We start from the raw sequence: 20,885 nt of genomic DNA on the forward strand, positions 1-20,885 counted from the left end.
GACCGCCGAGGGCGTCGTCGGCGTGGAGTTTTGTGACGTGAATTCCGATCTGAAGATACCGGAGAATCAGGGAGCGATACGTAATGAAAAAGATGTGAACACGAGAACGGAATACAGTGAAATCGAATTTGAAGAAACGTACACCGGAAGGTGTATCGAGACGCCAATCGTCAATCTCACCACCACTACCACTACCACCACCACTACCACCACCATCACCATCATTGAGCACGACGATCGAGCGACTACGGCCGTTTCTGCTCCTTGTTACGAAGAAGACGAGGAAGAAGATAACGAGGAGGACGACGACAACATGGTCGCGGCGATGAACGAACACTTGTCTACCACGTCGGCGACCAGCGGCGTTCGAAGTAACACGGTCTCGACTACCAGCACCACCGTTAACTCTGTCGTTAACCAGAACAATAGTTGCTCCCGTACTGAATTCGAAAACGTCGACGAGGATGGTAAACCAGCCGCTGGAATACTCAGTTTTCCCTGTGATTTCGATCACATGTACGCCAGCATGACAGATAGCGGAGCTCCGGCAGTAGCCACTGCCACCTCCACTCTTGGTGTCAGTCCTCTTCGAGGTAACGAACCACGTCAGAACGATCTCACAGAAGTCAAACATCTTAAGGAACTCTTGCTTCTTCATCTTGATTTGATTCAACAACAGTCTGAACAAATCGTGACGAAGGATAAGCTCTTAGCAGCTCTACGACAGGAAAATGAAACGGTACCTTCCTTTCCTTTGCTTTTAATCTTCTCGTCTCAATGTTAACGCGTATCTCAATGTTCGTGTTAATTTACAATTATTTCATTTCCTCTGGGATTCTCTCTTTTTTGTCATTTCTTTTACTACTAATTTACTATTACCACGCGAGCTGCATGTTTCTGACGATAAGATGCATTGCAAAGTACCCGCGTTTATGTCCGTGTGTCAATATCTTTGCCCTTCCCATTCTTTCAACTCTGCTTTCCCGGTTCTTATTCCTCTTTCTTTCATTGGTCACTCGAACGTGAAGGTCAGACGTAACGTTACCGCATGATGGCGCTGTTTTGTATAGAACCGTAACTTCGAAACAACAAGCACGTTATACATATGTAACTTCTGTTTGTTTCTCGCGGGCAATCTGCCTTTCCGGTGACGATACTCTCAGTATGGAAAATAAAAGATCTTTAAATAAACGGATTTTCTGAAAGAATCGATCAATTTTCGCGACACTATTGTCGATAATATCACTCTCGCTAATACTTTGTGTTATCTATACGTATGTATGATCAATTGCGAGAATGATCATGCCTGGGATTCGGAAAGAAATCAAAACTCGACCGACCTATCGTTTGTTGACAGTAAATAAAGTTGTTTAAACGAATACTGCGTAATTTCTGTGATTATTCGTTTGTGAATGTTTGTGTTTCTGAATGAAAAAAAGGAAAAAATAATTCATTCTAATCTTCCTACATGAAATTTTTTGTATTTAGTTGTATTTACATTTTCCGTACAATGTATGGAATATATTCGTCATGTTTATTATTATTTAAGTAATAAATCTCGATTTTATATTTGTATTTAATTAATTGATTAAATGTTTAAATCTATATTTGTAGAATTTCAATATATCAGAACTATAGTTTTCATTAACATTAATGCTGTAGAGATACGCGTTATTTTGATGGAACTTACTTATAAATGTGTGTCTGTGTTATAGCTTAAGCTGCGGTTGGAGCGTATGGACAGGCGTGTAAATTTGCAAAAGCTCAGATCGGAAAACAATGAAAATTCCATTGCGTCAGAGCACATAGGAGCTTGCTCGTCTCCAACTATTAATTCTGTGAATGTGCCATCGACTAGCGAACTTCACAGGAATATTCAATCTGAGAACAGTAATTCTCAATACAATGAAAGCTTTAAGATACGTTTAAATACCAGTGGTGGCATTACCACTGTTAAACAAGAACCAAATGATAATCAAAGTAAGCACGAGACAAAAATAGAAACTGGTAATGATATTAGATTAGAGTGGGAAGAGAAGAAGAAAAGAAGAACGGACTCGACGTCGCTATCCAGTGGAAGCAAAAGGAAAAGGGGTGTTTCATGTTCGTCTACGATTAGCAACGACACATCCTCTACGGTACAAGATAAGCCATTAACTCAAGAAAACAACAGGAAAGGTGACAGGAAGGGGAAGCCATTAACAAAAAAGGAATCCTTCCTTACTACAGAGGAACATTATTATACAGCTGTTGGAGATCCCAATTATACGTTAAATTTAAAGGAACCTAATTTAGTAGAAAGTAATACCTCGTTAGAAGTTCCAAATTGGAGGGTAAAGATATATACAAGCTGTTATACGATGGAAGGAACTGAAAATTTGGATGATGAAATTTTTAACAAAAGACATTTAAAGTTAGAAAATGATGAAAGGAGGAGAAAAAGATGGGATGTACAAAGGATAAGGTTTGTATCGCGTTACCAAAGTAATACAAAGTGTCGTTAATGTATTTTATTTCCTTCCAACCGTTTCATAATGTTTCACCGTTTCGATCAAACTTATACAGCCGGTTGATTATTAAGTAAATCTCAATAGTCAGATGAACTTCCATTTTTAGAGAACAGAGACATATTGAAAAATTAAAACAAAGACAAGAAAGGCAGAATCATCAAGCAACGTGTTACAATACGAATCATACCGGGCCATGCCCGTCTGCTGTTGAAGAAGAAGCTGTATCGTCGTTATGGCCTGATGTAGAACAAATACAAAGTCTTCAAGTGGATCCCCAGTTACCTGTTACTGCATTTGGTACTCCTATTCCTAGTTTCACCCCAAGGTAAATTAATAATGTATTAGTAACTATGTCCTACACTCGTACTGATTCGTATTGGTTATATCATTTGTTTTATAATTACAGTGAATTTTCTTTACCTTGGTCAAATATGTCACGATCGAACAGTCGTCGTCCAAAACGATCAACAGGTAGAAGAAAATCTACTAGAAGATAAACGTTTTACGACAGTGGACAGGATTATTTTTGTCTTATCATTTTTAATCTTTGTTATAGATATGCTCCCTCATATACATCTGTTTTTTTCTTTTTTCTAAAATCATATCTTTTTTATTACATGAAATAGGAGCACCAAAGATATTTTTATTACCCTTTTTTAAAACAAAATTCAGGAAAGATGACTATACTTGACAGGAGTACCTATAATACAATGCTTTTTATTTCTTACTTACTCATTCGTGTTTATTAAAGCTTGATCAAAAGATATTGATCTTATAGTTTGTTCAAATCTATAAGAATCATTTTATTTGTACGACTGTAATTTGATATTGTCGCAGTTTTGTAGAAATGTTATTCATTTATTCAATTTTAATTAATATTTATTAAATATACTTATAAAATCTTATTTGAAATTGTACAGACTACAGTGGACATAAATAATCAGATTAAGTGTATTTTCTTGCAATTAACTGGATAAAATGTGAATTTACATTTAAACATGCAGAAGCTCAAATGCGTTGAAGATATGCATACTCCGTGATAAACTATTACAAAATTAATATTATATACAAATAATGCAATTTACTTCAAATTCTTCGTAGCCATTTTCTTTAATTTTGGCTGTAAAACTAATTGGTGTCAACAAATATGTTCCATGATTAATATCAAAGATTCAGTAAAATTACAGATTATTTATGTAATTTTTCCTTTTTTTTTTTTTTTATGGATAATGCAAGAGAAAAGTGGGTACGACGTCCGCTTGAAAATATTAAAATGAAATAAACTTCTTTAATAAATTTCTTTTCAGTTTTAACATCGATTACTAAAGATATATCTTTGTTCCGTCTTCTTCTTTTCTATTTTTTTCTATCTCATTTTTAATTTCTTTCTAAATTTTACCCTAGCATTTAATTACAATTGTCGAAAATTCTTTCAGTAAAGTGCACTAATTTATTATGAATGTACTTTAATTGCATTATTCTATTTTATCATACATGACAAGTAATGGGGTACTCGATTCAACCGTCCATAAGAGATGGTCAGCATTTCGTAAATTGAAATGCTCGACGTTAAAATACGGTGAACATAGCGATTATAACTTGTAAATAAAAAGAAACATCTTTCCAATTATACATAAGTTTTTGTTTACTATTTTATTTATAGTAGTGCGCACTACCGATGAGTAGACATCAAACGATTATATTTTGTTTACAATAAACAGAATAAGAACGAGTAGCGTCTTTTAGGTATGTTAAGACATAGCATAGAATTATTTACGTTGTTCTCGTTAATTCGATTTTACGCATTGAAAGCTTTTTCAAGTATACCAAAGACGTAAAATAATGTCATATACTTTTCTGTTTTAAAACTAATAATTTCATAAAACATACATGTGTGTGTATCACATTTTGATACACAAAATCTCATAACATTTATAAATATTATAATTATTATTTGAAACAACATAAATTTTTGTGCTATTAACATTATTTGAATTGTTTAAAATATAATTTTGAAAATATAAATGAATGTTAGGCATAAAGTGCCTCCTGTTAAGTTTTAACGATTACATAAATTGTTTCGGAATTTCGTGATATTGTTGTGACTTTCGAATTAACGAGATTGTGACAGCCTACGTAATTGTCATGTGTATAGCATGTATATACGTTTACTTTATTTTTCGTGTGCGCGCGCGTGTGCGTACGTGCGCGCGTGAGTGCGTGCGTGCGTGCGTGCACGCATATGTCTGATATACCGTATGCGTGCAACTATAAAGTAATGTATATGATTTTAACCGGATCGATGTATATATAGGGTGGCTCATTTATTTTGATCATGCAAAACATTTCCGTCATTTTTAATGACAAAGAGAACTATAAAAAAAAAAGGTTGTTTAGTTCAGCGTAACAGTCTTTTAAGATCGCAGTTTTCAATGCTTATGTCTTTTTAATGAATTAAAAACATATTATAGGGAGTACTTTTCAATGATAAAAGAATCGTTATGAGTTAACTTAATTTATATTTTTTATCACTTTATTACTTTCGATGCATAACAAGCACAACTTGAAAAACAACTAAAGTTTTATAAACTGTGGTCTTAAAAGCTTCACTGCGATGATAAAAATTTCTTCTTTGAACTAGACAACTTTTTTCATTTTTTATTTTTGTATAATATTAAGGTATTAAAATAAATGAATCATATATATAAGGGAATGAATGACTGTATGCGTGTTTTACAAAATATATTTATTATATTGTGTACTATATATAAATATTATATATTATAGTACACATATTATTGCTCTACATACAGGTTGTTCCATAAGTAGTGGACCACTGCTTAAGATTATACATAATAGTATTAGGAATATAATTTCAGTCGAATATTTCGGCTATCATAGAGGTACAAGAGCATTTACATTCTAAATGTATTTCATATATTAGTATGCGAATCTGTTTGTTTCTAAACAAAATGAAAAGATATTAAAATAAATAATGTATAAAATAATAAGAATAAGGAGAGAGAGAGAGAGAGAGAAAGAGAGAGAGAGGTAAAGAGGAGAAAAAGGTACGGTCCATTAGCAACTTATGAAATGACCTGTATATAATAGAAATTATAATTTAGAAATAAGAAATGTCAAATAAATAAAATTATTTCTTACAAAAACATTCTGATAAATGTTAGAAATTAATTATCCTATAAATAAATCGAAGTTTTCAAATAAATATTAGGTGACGCGTTGTGATGTAAAATTTTGCATACAGAGTAAGTTAGTTTTATTACGACACAATATCGATTTATAATTTTTCAATTGAATATAGTCAAATTTCTTTTGAAACCTCTTGAAAACTCTTTTTGAAAGGAGAATTAGAAACACTTTCTGTGTACAATAGACGGACCCGATTCGTCGTATTCTTGCTTAGAAATCCACATTTGTTGGAAGGTGCTTAAACTGGCCAAGATCGAACCACCGATCCAGACCGAGTATTTCCTTTCTGGTGGCGCGATTATCTTGATCTTCATTGTAGACGGAGCCAGTGCCGTTATTTCCTTTTGCATCCTGTCCGCAATACCTGGATACATAGTGGTTCCGCCCGATAAGACCGAATTGGCGTATAAATCCTTACGAATATCGACGTCACATTTCATGATTGAATTGTAAGTGGTTTCATGTATTCCACATGATTCCATGCCGAGGAAGCTTGGCTGAAACATTGCTTCTGGACACCGAAAACGTTCGTTTCCAATAGTAATTACCTAAAAACAGCATCAATTAGTTCGTTAATTTAAACATTTTGCTCTCAAACTCTCAGTTCCTGAATAATCATAGATCGTTAAAAAATTAAACATTATATATAAGTCAGAATTACCTGACCATCCGGTAATTCATAGCTTTTTTCGAGGGCACTTGAGCCAGCCGCCGTAGCCATCTCCTGTTGAAAGTCCAAAGCAACGTAACACAATTTTTCTTTAATATCTCGAACAATTTCACGCTCCGCGGTCGTAGTAAAGGAATATCCTCTTTCCGTTAGAATCTTCATGAGGTAATCTGTTAAATCGCGGCCGGCCAAGTCCATACGTAAAATTGCATGCGGTAACGCATATCCTGGATCAAATAGGATTCTTCATTCGTAACAGCAATTATAATTAATATATACAGGATTCTTCTACTTTTCGGTCTTATAACGATTTGGAAGGATATTGTCATAGACTTTTATTAAAACTAAAACCAATACTACATTTGCGTACATTACTACACGTGATATATGCCAATAAAAATGTTCATTCTGATAATAATTTCCGTTATTCGTGCAACATGTATTCACATACAATAAAATGAATGCCCTCTTCTCAAGTATATTATACAAGTTGTATAAATTAGATAAATTTTAGTTTTTAGACAAATTTTACAAATAAATGAATTAAACGAATTATATTTTTCATTAATAGTTAATACGTAAAGGTATGTATTTTGTAGCGATAAAAATCATGACGTAAAATCGTATAATTTTTTCAGGAAACAGTTTTTTTTTAATTTAACGTTAGCTGTACACAGATATTATATATACAATGATATCTTGGATCAAATCAAATGAACCGTTTTGCTTTTGTAATATTCATTAAAGAATGAAATATAAACGAAATAATATAATTTGCAGAAATAATCATCCTATCGGTCGAAATGATAAATACACATGTATATGTATAACGACACGTACCCTCGTAAATCGGTACTGTGTGTGAAACTCCATCTCCGCTATCTAGAACAATGCCTGTAGTGCGCCCTGAAGCGTAAAGCGATAAAACCGCTTGTATAGCGACATACATTGCTGGAGAATTAAAAGTTTCAAACATAATTTGTGTCATCTTTTCTCGGTTAGCTTTAGGATTCAAAGGAGCTTCGGTCAATAGAACAGGATGTTCTTCCGGAGCGATTCTTAGTTCGTTATAGAATGTATGATGCCATATTTTTTCCATATCGTCCCAGTTTGTTACAATGCCGTGCTCGATTGGATATTTAACAGTTAAAACACCCCTTTTACTTTGTGCTTCATCTCCCACATAACTGTCCTTCTGTCCCATACCAACCATGATTCCCTATATATCATTTTTTATTGTTTTCAGAACAAACAAATAATGTGATAAGTATCCATTCTTTCTTATAAACTTTGAAACAACTTGATTTTACAAATGTAAATGTATTGAATATTAAAAATACGATAATTTTGAAGGTTTCACGGTATTCCGATATTAAGTTAGAACAAATATTATCTTATACTAATATAAATGTACATGACAGTATGTATAAATAAATTTAGCTAACGATTTATAATAGGTCATATTTAAGATATTGTTAGTTTTACCTGATATCTAGGTCTTCCAACAATGGAAGGGAATACAGCACGTGGAGCATCATCTCCTGCAAATCCTGCTTTGCACATCCCTGATCCATTATCTACTACTAAGGCTGCTACATCGTCGTCACACATTTTAAACTAAAAGTATTTATGTCGCTCTTCTGATTTTTGTAGGTATAAAAGGAAATATTAATCTTGATTGCCAAAAACAGCAAATAGCTTGTTTATTTGACTAGATTTTGCACTACCTCGACAGTGCATTGACTCTTCTAATATTGTTTCTGCTGAAGAATGGAGCTGCTTTATATTAATGCCCCCTCTTTTACTACCTCTATGCATTCATGCCTGTATATTAAACAGTTTCTTGCACGTCAATGAACTAGTATACATTTCAGTTAACATAATGTGAGCTAATATGATTTAAGCTAATATACAGCAATTTTTGGTTCTAACATTTTTATAATTTCCAACAAATATTCCCCCTATTGATATCTAATCTCTCTATTCAATATAAATGCCAGTTCTTTATTTTCTACATTTGTTATATTTACAGGATAGAAATTGTTAGCCAAAAAAAGAGTTTAACTTCTTTAGTTTCTTAAGAATTTCTAAAATCTGTATGACAATGTTAATCCTATACTTAACAAAACTGCCGAAATGACTTACTACTTATCAATGAAAGCGAAAACCAACTTATGAGTCCATTAAATACAAACGAACTGATAAAATATGCAAAATGATAGCTTAAATAATGATAAAGTTTACATAGTAGAAAAATATGTTATTTTTATTGTTATAAATATGTATATCCAGTTTATTTCAAATTCCAACTTTGTGGAAACATTTCTTATACATAGATGTACATATGTGAGTAATTTTAATAATAGAAACAAAATATGTATCTTACAAATAATTTGTCTTTTATGATATAAGGTATTATTTGCATATTTAAAATACATATATATATATATATATATGTCTTTTCTTTTTCATTAATTTAGCGAATGCTCTAGTTTAAAATGCAGTTCGTTTACAATTAAACAGTTATATACATAGCATCTGTTAAAGAAAATTTCATGCAATTACTAGGAATTTTCGTTTAATTCGTCCTCAAATAAATATTCATAATTGTATTTTAAAAAAATGTGTGTGTATGTGTTCTACAAATGTTTATTTTTATTTTAGCTTTATTTCGTTTCAGTTAATTATTTACGGAAAATAGAAATTTCAGTTTACTAAGTCTTCTAAGAATTAACGCATTTTAGAGATTCACTGTTCCATAGAATGACCACTATACAGAATCTCGTTATAATCGGTGTATTACATTCCTTAATTAACTGTTCGACTAATGTTTATAATTAGGCCGTGAAATTAAGTATCTAGTTTGATTTTAATTTGCTGTGTATCCTATTTTCAATCGTGTTTTAGGGTGGAAAAATGATAAAGAACGTAGTACCAAATTTATTACAAATTATAGAATATAGGTGTAAATATTTTTATCTACATTTTACATGGAGTACTACTTTTCCATCGTTTCTCGTATCCTCTTAAGAACTAAGTTCTTTTTTACATTGACTAGTCTTTAATTTCTGTATTTACAGATGATTGTACAAACATTAGCCATAAAAATATAATCAACACATATATTTTTAATTTATGAATTTTATTTATCCCAAAGACCAATTTCTTTCATTCTTGTTTGGAAATATTTTTCTAAAGCATTAGCACATCGATAGTACTCGGTATCAGGACTATTATACAAGCGACAGTTAGTGAAAATTCGTGTCATGTCTGCAATAAATAATCTTCTTGTAACATAATATCTAGCTTTCAATCGATCGGTCATAGTTTTGAGATCTGAAAAGTAAAATTTTTCATTCTTTCCCCATTTTGTACGATTTATTACGTTTTGAATTTTTCTACTCAATTCTTGCACTCACCCATTGGATATTTAATATGATCGTAATAATCTGGCACTTCATTCTTATCCACAGGCTTTAAAAATGGCCATGCTGTACTATGATTTTTTACGCTATTCAAAACATTTTTTAACGCATTATACAAAGAATCAGTGATATCCAAGCACGCTTCCATTGGTTCTGGCCCTTGAGTTCCTTTAGCTACTCCCCTTGTTCTTGTCTGAGTATAACTTTTCCAACCGGTTTCACGAATACCAGGTATAGATTCAACTGGAATACCCCTAACACCTTCTTTGAAACATGTTAAACCAGGGTGAACTTTTTGTATCTCTTGTTGCCTTTGATGAATCAACTTTTTAATAATTTCTTTCTGTTTTCGTATCACAGCCGTAAATTCAGTATACACAATTTTCGCATTCAATTCGCAATGCATTAATGTTGCTCCTTCATAATCCTTAATATATCCTTGATACATCGACCGAGGTAATTTTATATCTTTACTAAAGCCCTGCTTTTTGAAATATCCGATTGCAAATTCATCGGCGAATGTAAGGAAATGTAATATATTATTTTTTATATGATAGTCTTTAAGCATATTCATTAAGTGTGTACCGTAGCCTTTAACTTGCTCTTGGCTTGTAACAGCACAAAATACTATTTCTGTAAAGCCCTGAGTAGGAAACATTCGAAAACAGATACCGCCAATTGGTCGACCATCCTTTATTAGAGCTAGTGTTTTATGCTTTCTACAAATAAAGAAAACATTATAAATCGTGAAAAATATATCTATTTTATTATCCACATTACTTACGGATCAAAAACTAATTGAGATATGTATTCTTTCGGCATTCTAGGTAATTGATGGCTAAATACATTATGTAATCCAATTAACCAAAGCATTGTTTGTTTAGAAACTGGCTGCGTTAAACTGTTCCCAACCACGTGAAATTCTATAATCTTTCTGCTTTCCTCAATCTTAGCAGTTTCATCTCGTGGAACATTTGGAGGAAATACTGCGTCAGGCCCGCACATGTAATTAGGATCGTTAATAGTCGCTATAATTTCAGCAACTGTTTCTTCTGATAAATCTTCAAAAATTTCTTCATTCTTTCTTCTTTTTACGTCTGAACGACCTTCGGAATGTGATCTTTTTTCATGAATTTTCTTCATGCCAGGACTTATGTTAATTGTTGTATAGTTATCTTTATCATTTGGTGGAACTGTGACTTTTTCAAATTCACCGGTTCTTCTTCCTTGACTTGCCTTTGATTCCAATGCAGATTGTAAATAAGTAGGAGGTACTTGTTTAAAATCAGGATCCCAGATCGGAGAATTATCCGAATAAATCTCTGCCTCTAACATTGATAGGAACCTAAAATTGAATAAATATATTACATATTGCATATACGTTATATATCTCATCGATTAATGAAGTAACACAAATAAAGTAAAAACAGAAATTTTTACATACTTTGGAAAATGTGTTAAGACTATTACTCTTTTCTCCGGTGCTAACTTATCTCGTTCACTGTGACATTTATCTAGCAATTGCCTGGAAACTGGCTTAAAAACAGCTTGGACGAACGTTCGTCCAAAAACTAGAGACGTATCGTAATGAGGTAATGAATCACAAAATGCTGGTATATGACAAAATACAAGCCAACGAGTATGATTAATTTTATATGCAGGAGCTTCTTCTGCACTGATTGTGCCTCTTCTAGCACTAAGTGGATCAAAGTTCCAATGGTTCAAACAATGCAGAAACATTTTAGCCATATCGCACATAGCTTGCATGTCTCGTTGCGGCAAATGACCATATTTATAAGCAACAAAATTCATTACTGCTTTTGCTATACTAGGTCGTTCAAAAGGTGGTTGTCCTAATGGACCTTCTATCATAGGTTTAGTCATAGATTGTATACATTTTCTTAAAAGCTTGTATAAGTAGAAATAAACTTTCTTTGTGTCAGGATCTTCTTCTTTCTGTAAACCTAGAAAAATATTGTCAGCGTCTATAACCATACATAATAATTTATTGACCTCTTCTTCTGATTGATTAGTCAAATGTGAAACATGATTTTCTAAAACATGCTTGCAACTATTACAAGGGTCAAAAAAATTTATAATAGGTTGTTGTGTATCATTTTTAGAAGATTTATTTAGTAATTGAGAATTCTTCCATCCAATGCATTTGCAATCTTCAATTTTACAAGCGCTATATGTTGCAATTTTTAATATTTTTTTCATTTGTGGTAAATTTAACATCTGTTGTTTCCTTTGTTGTATTCTTTGTAAATTATTTTGTCGGCTGCTCTGTTCCTGTGGTCTGACAGTATTTGATTCTCTACTATTTCCTGCATGTTGTGATGTACTAGTTACACATTGACCAGTTTCCTCTAGCGACTGTAAAGTTGAGTTACGATTTCCTTCTTCAGTTGTCATACTTTTCCTAAATAAAAGGGCGAAAGGAAATAATTTTTGGCTTTATATAAAATAAGAAAGTGATTAGCTTTTAAAATGAAAATATGTAAGTAAGGGATGCATCGTAAACTTACACCGCATCAATGACCCTATAACTGTATAAATTGTCAATACATTTAGACTGTTAATAGTAAACAATACTACTATTTTATATCTTTGATATAATTAAATGTTATAAAACTAGAGAAAAGATTCATAAAACAGATATAACACTTATATTTGTATGTAATATACGAGGCTCGACGCTTATTTACATCATAATGAGCATAAAGGTTAGGAAATAAAGTGAAATTAAATTGAACATAGTGCCATCTATTTCACAAATAGAAATTAATCCTCTCTTTCATTCAACATCCAAGAAGGTTCTAAAGCTATCTTCTTGTAAGTACGACGATCAATCTTTATCTTATATTAGATGATATATATGATACAAACTACATTATTTCTGTTATAAAATATTCGAGATATCTTCTAAATTTTATTTCAATTACAATTTCAAATAATTGTTCAAATGTACTATTCCAATGAAAATTTGATAGCGTGTTTTGATTACATGATTCATGCTTGATAAGTCACGAGTAAGTACTTACATACTTACTTAAAAGGGTCTTCGTACTTTTTCGGTTTTGTATTGCAATATCAATCGTATCTTATCTTATTTCCTCCACAACGAGTATTTAATATACTTATGTTTCAAAATTTAAAATAAAGACATATAACGGTGTATATTACGAAAATTTGATATTGCGTTAAAAGATTTCTAAAAAGATTGCGTTAACCATATTTTAGGTTTAATTGTACATCAGCTCAGCGTAATATTGGAAGGGACTTATAAATATAATTGTGTTCTTGTTAGTATAACAAATTACAACGAAGAAAGTAAAGTTGCAAGAATTATGGCTACTTGGGATGGTTCTTATTCAGGGCCAGATGACCAAAATTATTGTCAAATGTATTCTGATCAAAGCATACCTGGGCCTGCAACAGGAAATTGGACATTATTTTCTGATAATATAAATAACGACTATTTGCAACCTAGTCGTGAGTTCTACGTACAAAATGAACCTATATTTGAACAGAATAGTCCGAATGCTTTCTATCATTCGAACGCCAATGTTATGCCAAGTTTGTTGACTACAACCAATAATTATCATGGGCATGTAATAAACCCAGTAGGAAATACACAAGTATTAAATAGTGAGGAGTACTTTCCAAATGTTGTCAAATCTCAACAAGGCTACGTATCTGATGACTCTTGGAAATATGATAGCAATGTAATGAAGAACGAAGATAAATATGCCTCTACAAAGAGAATCACGGAATCTTCAGGCAGCATAGTCAATCACTCAAAATTACATGTCATGGCTGAAGAGTTTGTGCCAAATAATAGAGGATATGGTGATAGAAGTAAAAATAAAGAGTTAGAGAATACAAAATCTACTAATGATGCAAATTATCGTGTCACGGATAACGGCAAGATATCAGATAAATACTACTTTTGTAATGAGAGTAGGCATGAAGGTAAATATAACAACAAAAAATGTTCTAATTATAAGCACAAAGATAGACATCAAGATCAGTGTTACAAAAAAAATGCATATACAAATTCCTATCAACAGCATGTCAAAACTTCTCATAAACTTCAAGGTAATAAATACTTTACTAATAAGTATTATGCAGGAAAATCACAAGTAAATTCAAAAGTTATAAATGAAAATGCATTGGATCAATGTTCAATGACTAATAGTGCTACTTGTAATAATAAAAAGGATCCTGTAATAAATTTGAATAAAGGAGAATCATCATTAAGTATGAATGTATGTTCAAATAAAAATAAAAATTTGTCGAATGAGGTTAATGATAAAAGAACTATCATTGGTGATAATAATGTTGTACAAGGTGATAGCATACAGCAGCCCAAAAATTCGTTGAAGGAATTTACTTACTATAATCCTGGTTTCAAACAGACCTACAACAATCATAGAAATTTAAGGAAATATCAGTATAGTGATAGATATAACAGGGAAGGAAATTTTTATAAAGAAAAGCGACATCACCATCCAGGATATGGTAGAGAAAATTATAATAAAGAAGATAAAATTAAAATAAGAAATGAAATGTGCAGTAATGGAGAATGTAGCGAATATAAAGAATGTTTTAACGAGAGAACTGGATTAGAAGCAAAAGAGATAAAAGAGAAAAGGCACAACTATCAAGGATATAATGGATTTAAAGAACATCATAAGGAAGCTAAACTAGAAATCTTTAAAGAGAAAGATAAAGGTAAATATTATGTGTCTGAAAATAAAGAGAAAGGAAATGAACATTGGAGAAATAAAAGGGAAATTAGCGAAAGAAATAATATTCAGAAACGGGGACAAAATAGGAAGTCACCAGTTGGTACGTATGTAAGTTGGTATTTCCTATGCTATGTTGTATTTTTAACATGATAATAATGCAGTTTTATAATTTTATTGTGCAGACGATGATGCAAGTCAAAGAGAAAGACTAGCAGAACAGTTGAATAGAGGACAATTAGAATGTTTAGTATGTTGTGAATATATTAAACAGAATGATTATGTTTGGTCATGTTCTAACTGCTATCATGTGTTGCATCTGAAATGTATTAAAAAATGGGCAAAGTCATCACAATCTGGTAAATATAATTAGAGTTATAAGCCGGATAATTTTTTTTATTAAAAGTTATTAAATTGTATACTAATAATTCTTATATACTATATACCATATACACTACAATAATTCTTTATATACTATTTATATAGAAAATGGCTGGAGATGTCCAGCATGTCAAAATGTTAACTTAGTAATACCTGAAGATTACTTTTGCTTTTGTGGCAAAACAAGAGTACCTGAATGGAATCGTAGAGATGTTGCACATTCTTGTGGTGAAATTTGCGCTAGAACACTATCCAAAAATAGTTGTCCACATAAGTGCACTCTTCTATGCCATCCTGGATCTTGTCCACAATGTACAGCAATGGTAACAAAATATTGTGGCTGCGGTAAAACTCAGCAAACAGTACAGTGTAGCACTCAGAAATTATTGCTGTGCGAGTCTATATGTGGCAAAAATTTAAAATGTGGCAGGCATAAATGTCAAAGTAAATGTCATCATGGAGAATGTGCAAATTGTGAAGAAACAATAACGCAAAGTATGTAATTTAAATATGACATAATGTAAATTAAAGTATTAAATTTCATTCTGATAGCATATTTACTTTCAGAGTGTTATTGTGGCAAAAGTACAAAAGAAATAACTTGCCAGAGTAATATTTCGTTCACATATTCTTGTGGAACTATTTGCGGTAAATTGTTAGAATGTGGTAATCACACTTGTACAAAATTGTGTCATGCGGACGCTTGCGAATCCTGTTCTTTAACTCCTGACAAAATTACAACTTGCTGCTGTGGGCAAACACCATTAATAGATAAGAGACAAACTTGCTTAGATTCGATCCCAGTCTGTGACAAAATATGTTTGAAAAATTTGAAATGCGGGCAGCCTAGTGAGTATTTCATCTCAAATTGAAGGTGAATGGGATTTTTGATAAAATACAGTAAAAATTTATGATATAATATATTGTCTGCAGATAATCCTCATAAGTGTAAAGTGAAGTGTCACGTAGGGGATTGTCCTGTTTGTGACTTAATTACCAATGTTAGATGCCGCTGCGGAAACATGGATAGGGAAATAGCTTGTAAAGATTTGATATCAAAAGCTGATGATGCACGGTGTGAAAAGAGATGTATAAAAAAAAGGTCTTGTGGGAAGCACAAATGTAACCAATTGTGTTGCATAGAGATAGAACATATTTGTCCATTAATATGTTCTAAAACTTTAAGCTGTGGGAGGCATAAATGTGAACAAAGCTGTCATAAAGGTATTAAATTATGTTAATGATAATATTAATGTTAATTTTGAAATTAAATCGCAAAGATTAAATAAAAATCATAAAAATTATACTGTACGATAAAGAGTAAAAGAAACTAAGATTTGTACCAAAAAAAAGAAAAAGAGTCAACGAAATTAATAGATTAATATAAAACATTATATTAAAATAGGAAGGTGTCAACCTTGTTGGCGAAGTAGTTTTGATGAATTATATTGTGAATGCGGGGCTTCTGTGATATATCCTCCTGTTCCTTGCGGGACAAGAAGACCTACATGTGACAGACCTTGCTCTCGACAGCACTCTTGTGGCCACGAAATATTACATAATTGTCATAGCGAATTAAACTGTCCGCCTTGTACTGTTCTTACTCAAAGATGGTGTCATGGTAAACATGAGTTACGAAAAGCTGTACCATGCTATGTTAACGAAATTTCATGCGGTTTGTCATGTAACAAGCCCATATCCTGTGGCCGACATAAATGCATTACTATTTGTCATTCTGGACCATGTGAAAAACCAGGACAACAATGTTCTCAGCCTTGTACTGTTCAAAGGGAACTGTGTGGACACATCTGTGCTGCTCCGTGTCACGAGGGTAAATGTCCAGACACACCTTGCAAGGAGATGGTTAAGGTAATTGATTAAATATGTTTTCAAAATGACGTTCACGGTTTGATGATACATAAGATCTCTGTATAATTAAGTTTAAAGTTTGTATTAATATATTGGCTTTCTAAATTACTAATAAAAATCTCTTTATACGTAGGTGACGTGTCAGTGTGGGCATAGGACTATGTCGCGTGTTTGCGCCGAAAATTCTAAAGAATATCAGAGAATAGCAAGTAGCATATTAGCTAGTAAAATGGCTGATATGCAATTAGGTCATTCTATTAATTTGGAAGAAGTATTTGGTCAAGGAGCAAAGAGACAGAATCAGTTAAAAACTTTAGAATGCAATGATGAATGTAAAATAATAGAACGGAATAGAAGATTGGCGTTGGGTTTGCAAATTGTAAATCCAGATTTAAGTGGAAAATTAATGCCTAGATACAGTGATTTTATGAAACAGTGGGCTAAAAAGGATCCTCATTTTTGTCAGATGGTTCATGACAAATTAACCGAGTTGGTTCAATTAGCAAAAACCTCTAAACAAAAATCACGCAGTTATTCCTTTGATAGCATGAACAAAGATAAACGTCATTTTATTCACGAGTCTTGTGAACATTTTGGTTGTGAAAGCCAGGCGTATGATCAGGAGCCAAAAAGAAATGTTGTTGCGACTGCTGTAAAAGATAAGGTAATGCACATTTTACGTTTAACTAGCAGAATTGAGCTTATAATTTAATTTTCTGGTATTACGTTGAAATTTATTACAGTGTTGGTTACCTAGTTATAGTTTATTAGAGATTGTACAACGGGAAAATGGTCAGAGAAAAGTTCCAGGTCCAATGTTAAATACTACAAAAGCTGATGGATCCGTGAAGTAAGTAAAATTAAGTAAATTTTCAAAATCTGTCACGTAATTTTAATAAATTAACAATGGGTTTGTATATCGGGTTGGCAACTAAGTGATTGCAGATTTTGTCAATACCACTTAATGACAAAATCCGCAATTACTTAATTGTCAACCAAATATTAATTTCAAATTATCCATTTGTTCTCTTTAGGACAATATTATCACTGCCTGCGAAAAAGATCCAAAAGCCAGAAACAACATTAAGCATAAAAACATCAGAACCAGAAATAGATTATTTTGATTATAAGGGTTAAGATTACTATCTCCGTATTACATAAAGTGTAAGTAATATAAGCGATGAAATTAATATCATAATTAGAAAAAATGCTGTTAAATATAATGGATTAACTAAACATTTTAATAATATTTATTCTTTGTAACACATATACACATATACACATATATACACATACACACACGCGCGCACGCACGCACGCACGCTACCATAATATATGTATACATATAAGTAGAGTGACCCAGATAAATGGGATCACCTAAGCATTTGCCTTATTTATTACTGTTGTATGAAAAAACTTTTCCGTACAATTCAAGGGCCACATGCAACGGTGAAAACAGCTCTATTTCATGGTTATTTTTCTTACAAGATTACAAGTGGTAGACATCACCAGTTTTTTTTTCTTTTAAATAGAACTGTATATATTTATTTTTCCATATCCTTATAGAGCACGAAAAAAACAAATTCAATGACCTTAATAGCTACCTTAATACCGTTTCCATCACTTAATCTTCAGATACTTGCGTTTGAATTGTACATAAATGATATTTAATTATGTTCAAGCGTTTCAATGGTAGAATAAAAGAATGCAAAATTTCCGACTTCAGAGCAGAATTTTCTAACTTTTAAGTTTAATTTATTAGTGCCACACGTCACAACTGTTATAAGACAAATTTTTAAAGTTACTATATGGTATAAGAGTTAATGTCTTGGATTAAAAAATTTTGGTTTCAAATAATCATTATAAATGATTAAGATTTTCTTTACTACCGGTAATCATTATCGATGACAAGAATTTTATTTTGATTGTGAATAATCTGTAAATAGCTCATCACAAGTGGCCGTCATCTGTAAACAGAGGACGTTAAGATCAGTATCGTGTCGAATTTCTTAGTTGGTATAGCAGTCACGTTGGGCCACGAAGGTTCATAAAGTGATTTGTCTCGTGGTATATTTCGTCTGTGACGCAGCCCACTGGCTCGTAGGACACTGTTTTTTACATTGCACGAGAGGTCTATATCTTATCTTTAGTCCATGATGTTGTCATTGATAATATATGTATACATAATATGGTTACATCGATAATATAGTTCCCTTCGTCGTCTGATAAAGTAGGTTACCTCTTTAACTTGAAGTTGGTGCGGTGTGCTTCTTTGGCCTGAACTTGGCGCAGTATAGATCCGAAGTTCGTCACAATCCTGGCCAATAGGGCCCATATATATGAAAATTGAGCGCTCCTATTGGCGCAATGTATTGCGGTGTGAAATCGAGGGTGCCTATTGGTGCAGAATATTGTCAAAGTCAAATCGAGCGCGCCTATTGGTGCGAAATATTGGAAAGTCGTAGTTTCTCGGAGAAACATACCGTGGACTGTGACGTTGTACTGTTGACAATCGTGGAGCGAAAATTCGTCCCGTCGAGCGTTACCCTGTCATTATTAGTACTTTCATTTCAAGTTTACCAACATTTCTACACTTCTATCTGCTCAAATAGTACGTTCGTATTTAATTGCTTATTGATTTTATTTTTAATCACTTATTAATTTTAGTAGAATTAAGTACTCTAACGAAATTTTCTTTTACTTTCATCTTTTTCTACGTATTCGACGAGGTTACAGTCATCGTATTACCGGTCTTTCGGATAGAGTTTGGGTTCTATTATTACTTTATTTCGCTATAATTAGTTTCATTGCTTTAAATTATTGGTTTATTATACATTTATTCTTGACTGTATTTCTGATGGTTGAAATTATCTATAATTCGCATTACCGACCTTTGAGGGAGACTGGATTTTATCGTCGCTTTATCTCGCTATAATTTGTTCTGTTATTGTTAATTACTGATTTTGTCATACATTTATTTGAAATTGTCGTTTTTCTTTTGTGCAGATTATTGGCTGGTCACGCGACTGAAAGGATAGAGGTTCATTACATCGCCGCAGATGCCATAGGCGATTAATAGTCGATAATTCGAACTGATACGAAATGGACGCTACAGATGATTATTAATAATCGAGTCGTTGATTTCTCGTGCAGATTTAGTAACGATCGAGGTATTAGAACAAAGCAGACGTACGTAGACGATTATTTTCTCTTTTTATTGAATCAATGATGATCGATATTTGCTACGTAGTTGCTATACAACTTACGATTGGCATATAATGACATTATTTTATAAATAGTTGCATAATTTGTTGAAAATATTAAGACGAAAGAAAAACCTTAAAGAAATCAAATTTTGAAACTGTTTCGGGTATATAGATTAGACGGATATACTTATTAAGTGATTAATGTTTTCATATCAATATATAAAAAATTATACGAATCATTTGATTGTTATTAGAAAACAATTTGCTGCAAAATTATTATATTTTTATGTATTCGAATGAGAAAATCGGTTTATTATTATTTATTATCGGTATATTAAAGGGTCTGAACAAGACATGTTGAAATAGGTTTTTGTGCAAGATTAAATATACACTCTAATCACTAATCACTTCGGACATGTTTATGTAAGGAAGTTTAATTTATTAGAAGCATCGTCGAATCTTTATACGATGCAACATAATATATTAGCAAATACCATAATTCACACTCCGATAACGAACATTCAGAATTGAATTTATCCTAATGAAATGATATTATATTTTAAAACATTAATAAAGATTGGCAGATATATTAGAAAATATACATTGCAATACATAAACGGTGTTCGAAATATTACACGTATATCCCATTTTCTTAATATGTATATGTAATAGCTGTTTGTTGGTGAGAAACGAATAATAATCGGTATATAGTGTATACATTTCGAAAACCTTGCCCCTATCGTTCCCTGCTAATACAACTTTTCTTCAGAACATATTTTTGACCGCGCGCAATGCGCAATACGCTAGAATCGGTGTTTGCTGCGTAATGACATTTTTTATATTTTCTAGAGCACGGTAGCTGT

General features: G+C 32.2%; 4 protein-coding genes across 8 annotated transcripts in view; 2 read left to right on the forward strand and 2 right to left on the reverse strand.

Annotated features, from left to right (window-relative positions):
• LOC100742224 (male-specific lethal 1 homolog) overlaps positions 1-4,886 on the forward strand; it is a 7,296-nt gene extending 2,410 nt beyond the window's left edge. The window contains exons 3-6 of the mRNA XM_003491854.4: positions 1-739; positions 1,716-2,464; positions 2,617-2,835; positions 2,917-4,886. Of these exons, the coding sequence (XP_003491902.1) occupies positions 1-739; positions 1,716-2,464; positions 2,617-2,835; positions 2,917-3,007 (1,798 nt within the window). The 3' untranslated portion in view covers positions 3,008-4,886. The remainder of the gene's footprint in view (positions 740-1,715; positions 2,465-2,616; positions 2,836-2,916) is intronic.
• An 884-nt stretch (positions 4,887-5,770) lies between these two features.
• LOC100744261 (actin, clone 403-like) lies at positions 5,771-8,332 on the reverse strand. The gene is made up of 4 exons (XM_012389340.3): positions 7,876-8,332; positions 7,231-7,609; positions 6,382-6,617; positions 5,771-6,268 (listed from the first exon to the last, which is right to left on the reverse strand). The coding sequence occupies exons 1-4, from the start codon at positions 7,999-8,001 to the stop codon at positions 5,879-5,881; spliced, it is 1,131 nt and encodes a 376-aa protein (XP_012244763.1). The 5' UTR covers positions 8,002-8,332; the 3' UTR covers positions 5,771-5,878.
• Positions 8,333-8,849: 517 nt separating this feature from the next.
• On the reverse strand, positions 8,850-12,536 carry LOC100745103 (histone acetyltransferase KAT2A). Its single transcript, XM_003491878.4, has 5 exons — positions 12,344-12,536; positions 11,260-12,237; positions 10,600-11,160; positions 9,810-10,534; positions 8,850-9,726 (listed from the first exon to the last, which is right to left on the reverse strand). Exons 2-5 carry the CDS (start codon positions 12,228-12,230, stop codon positions 9,533-9,535), a joined length of 2,451 nt encoding a protein of 816 aa, XP_003491926.1. The 5' UTR covers positions 12,231-12,237; positions 12,344-12,536; the 3' UTR covers positions 8,850-9,532.
• LOC100746423 (protein shuttle craft) lies at positions 12,533-20,737 on the forward strand. Of its 5 annotated transcripts, none has more exons than XM_033322505.1 (10): positions 12,533-12,650; positions 13,126-14,669; positions 14,752-14,925; positions 15,053-15,442; positions 15,515-15,796; positions 15,881-16,171; positions 16,353-16,816; positions 16,950-17,480; positions 17,560-17,666; positions 17,851-18,543. In XM_033322505.1, exons 2-10 carry the CDS (start codon positions 13,166-13,168, stop codon positions 17,951-17,953), a joined length of 3,846 nt encoding a protein of 1,281 aa, XP_033178396.1. In that variant the 5' UTR covers positions 12,533-12,650; positions 13,126-13,165; the 3' UTR covers positions 17,954-18,543. The 5 variants fall into 5 exon arrangements, with proteins under 5 accessions (XP_033178396.1, XP_033178395.1, XP_033178397.1 ...); XM_033322504.1 differs by having other exon boundaries at positions 12,616-12,650; positions 13,059-14,669; XM_033322506.1 differs by lacking the exon at positions 12,533-12,650 and adding an exon at positions 12,700-12,847.
• The last annotated feature ends 148 nt before the right edge of the window (positions 20,738-20,885 follow it).

Source organism: Bombus impatiens, unplaced genomic scaffold (genome assembly GCF_000188095.3).
Source record: "Bombus impatiens unplaced genomic scaffold, BIMP_2.2 scf_0640, whole genome shotgun sequence".
NCBI lineage: Eukaryota > Metazoa > Arthropoda > Insecta > Hymenoptera > Apidae > Bombus > Bombus impatiens.

Bases quoted from the DNA above. Each gene is read 5' to 3' on its own strand.
- LOC100746423 (XM_033322505.1), top strand. From the start codon at position 13,166: ATGGCTACTTGGGATGGTTCTTATTCAGGGCCAGATGACCAAAATTAT. The intron at 14,670-14,751 runs GTACGTATGTAA...TTTATTGTGCAG, and splicing joins AAATAGGAAGTCACCAGTTG to ACGATGATGCAAGTCAAAGA. The intron at 16,172-16,352 runs GTATTAAATTAT...ATATTAAAATAG, and splicing joins TGAACAAAGCTGTCATAAAG to GAAGGTGTCAACCTTGTTGG.
- LOC100744261 (XM_012389340.3), bottom strand. From the start codon at position 8,001: ATGTGTGACGACGATGTAGCAGCCTTAGTAGTAGATAATGGATCAGGG. The intron at 6,618-7,230 runs GTACGTGTCGTT...TATTTGATCCAG, and splicing joins CACAGTACCGATTTACGAGG to GATATGCGTTACCGCATGCA. The intron at 6,269-6,381 runs GTAATTCTGACT...TGCTGTTTTTAG, and splicing joins ATGAATTACCGGATGGTCAG to GTAATTACTATTGGAAACGA.
- LOC100745103 (XM_003491878.4), bottom strand. From the start codon at position 12,230: ATGACAACTGAAGAAGGAAATCGTAACTCAACTTTACAGTCGCTAGAG. The intron at 10,535-10,599 runs GTAAGTAATGTG...CTTTATTTGTAG, and splicing joins TCTCAATTAGTTTTTGATCC to AAAGCATAAAACACTAGCTC. The intron at 9,727-9,809 runs GTGAGTGCAAGA...TTTACTTTTCAG, and splicing joins TCATATTAAATATCCAATGG to ATCTCAAAACTATGACCGAT.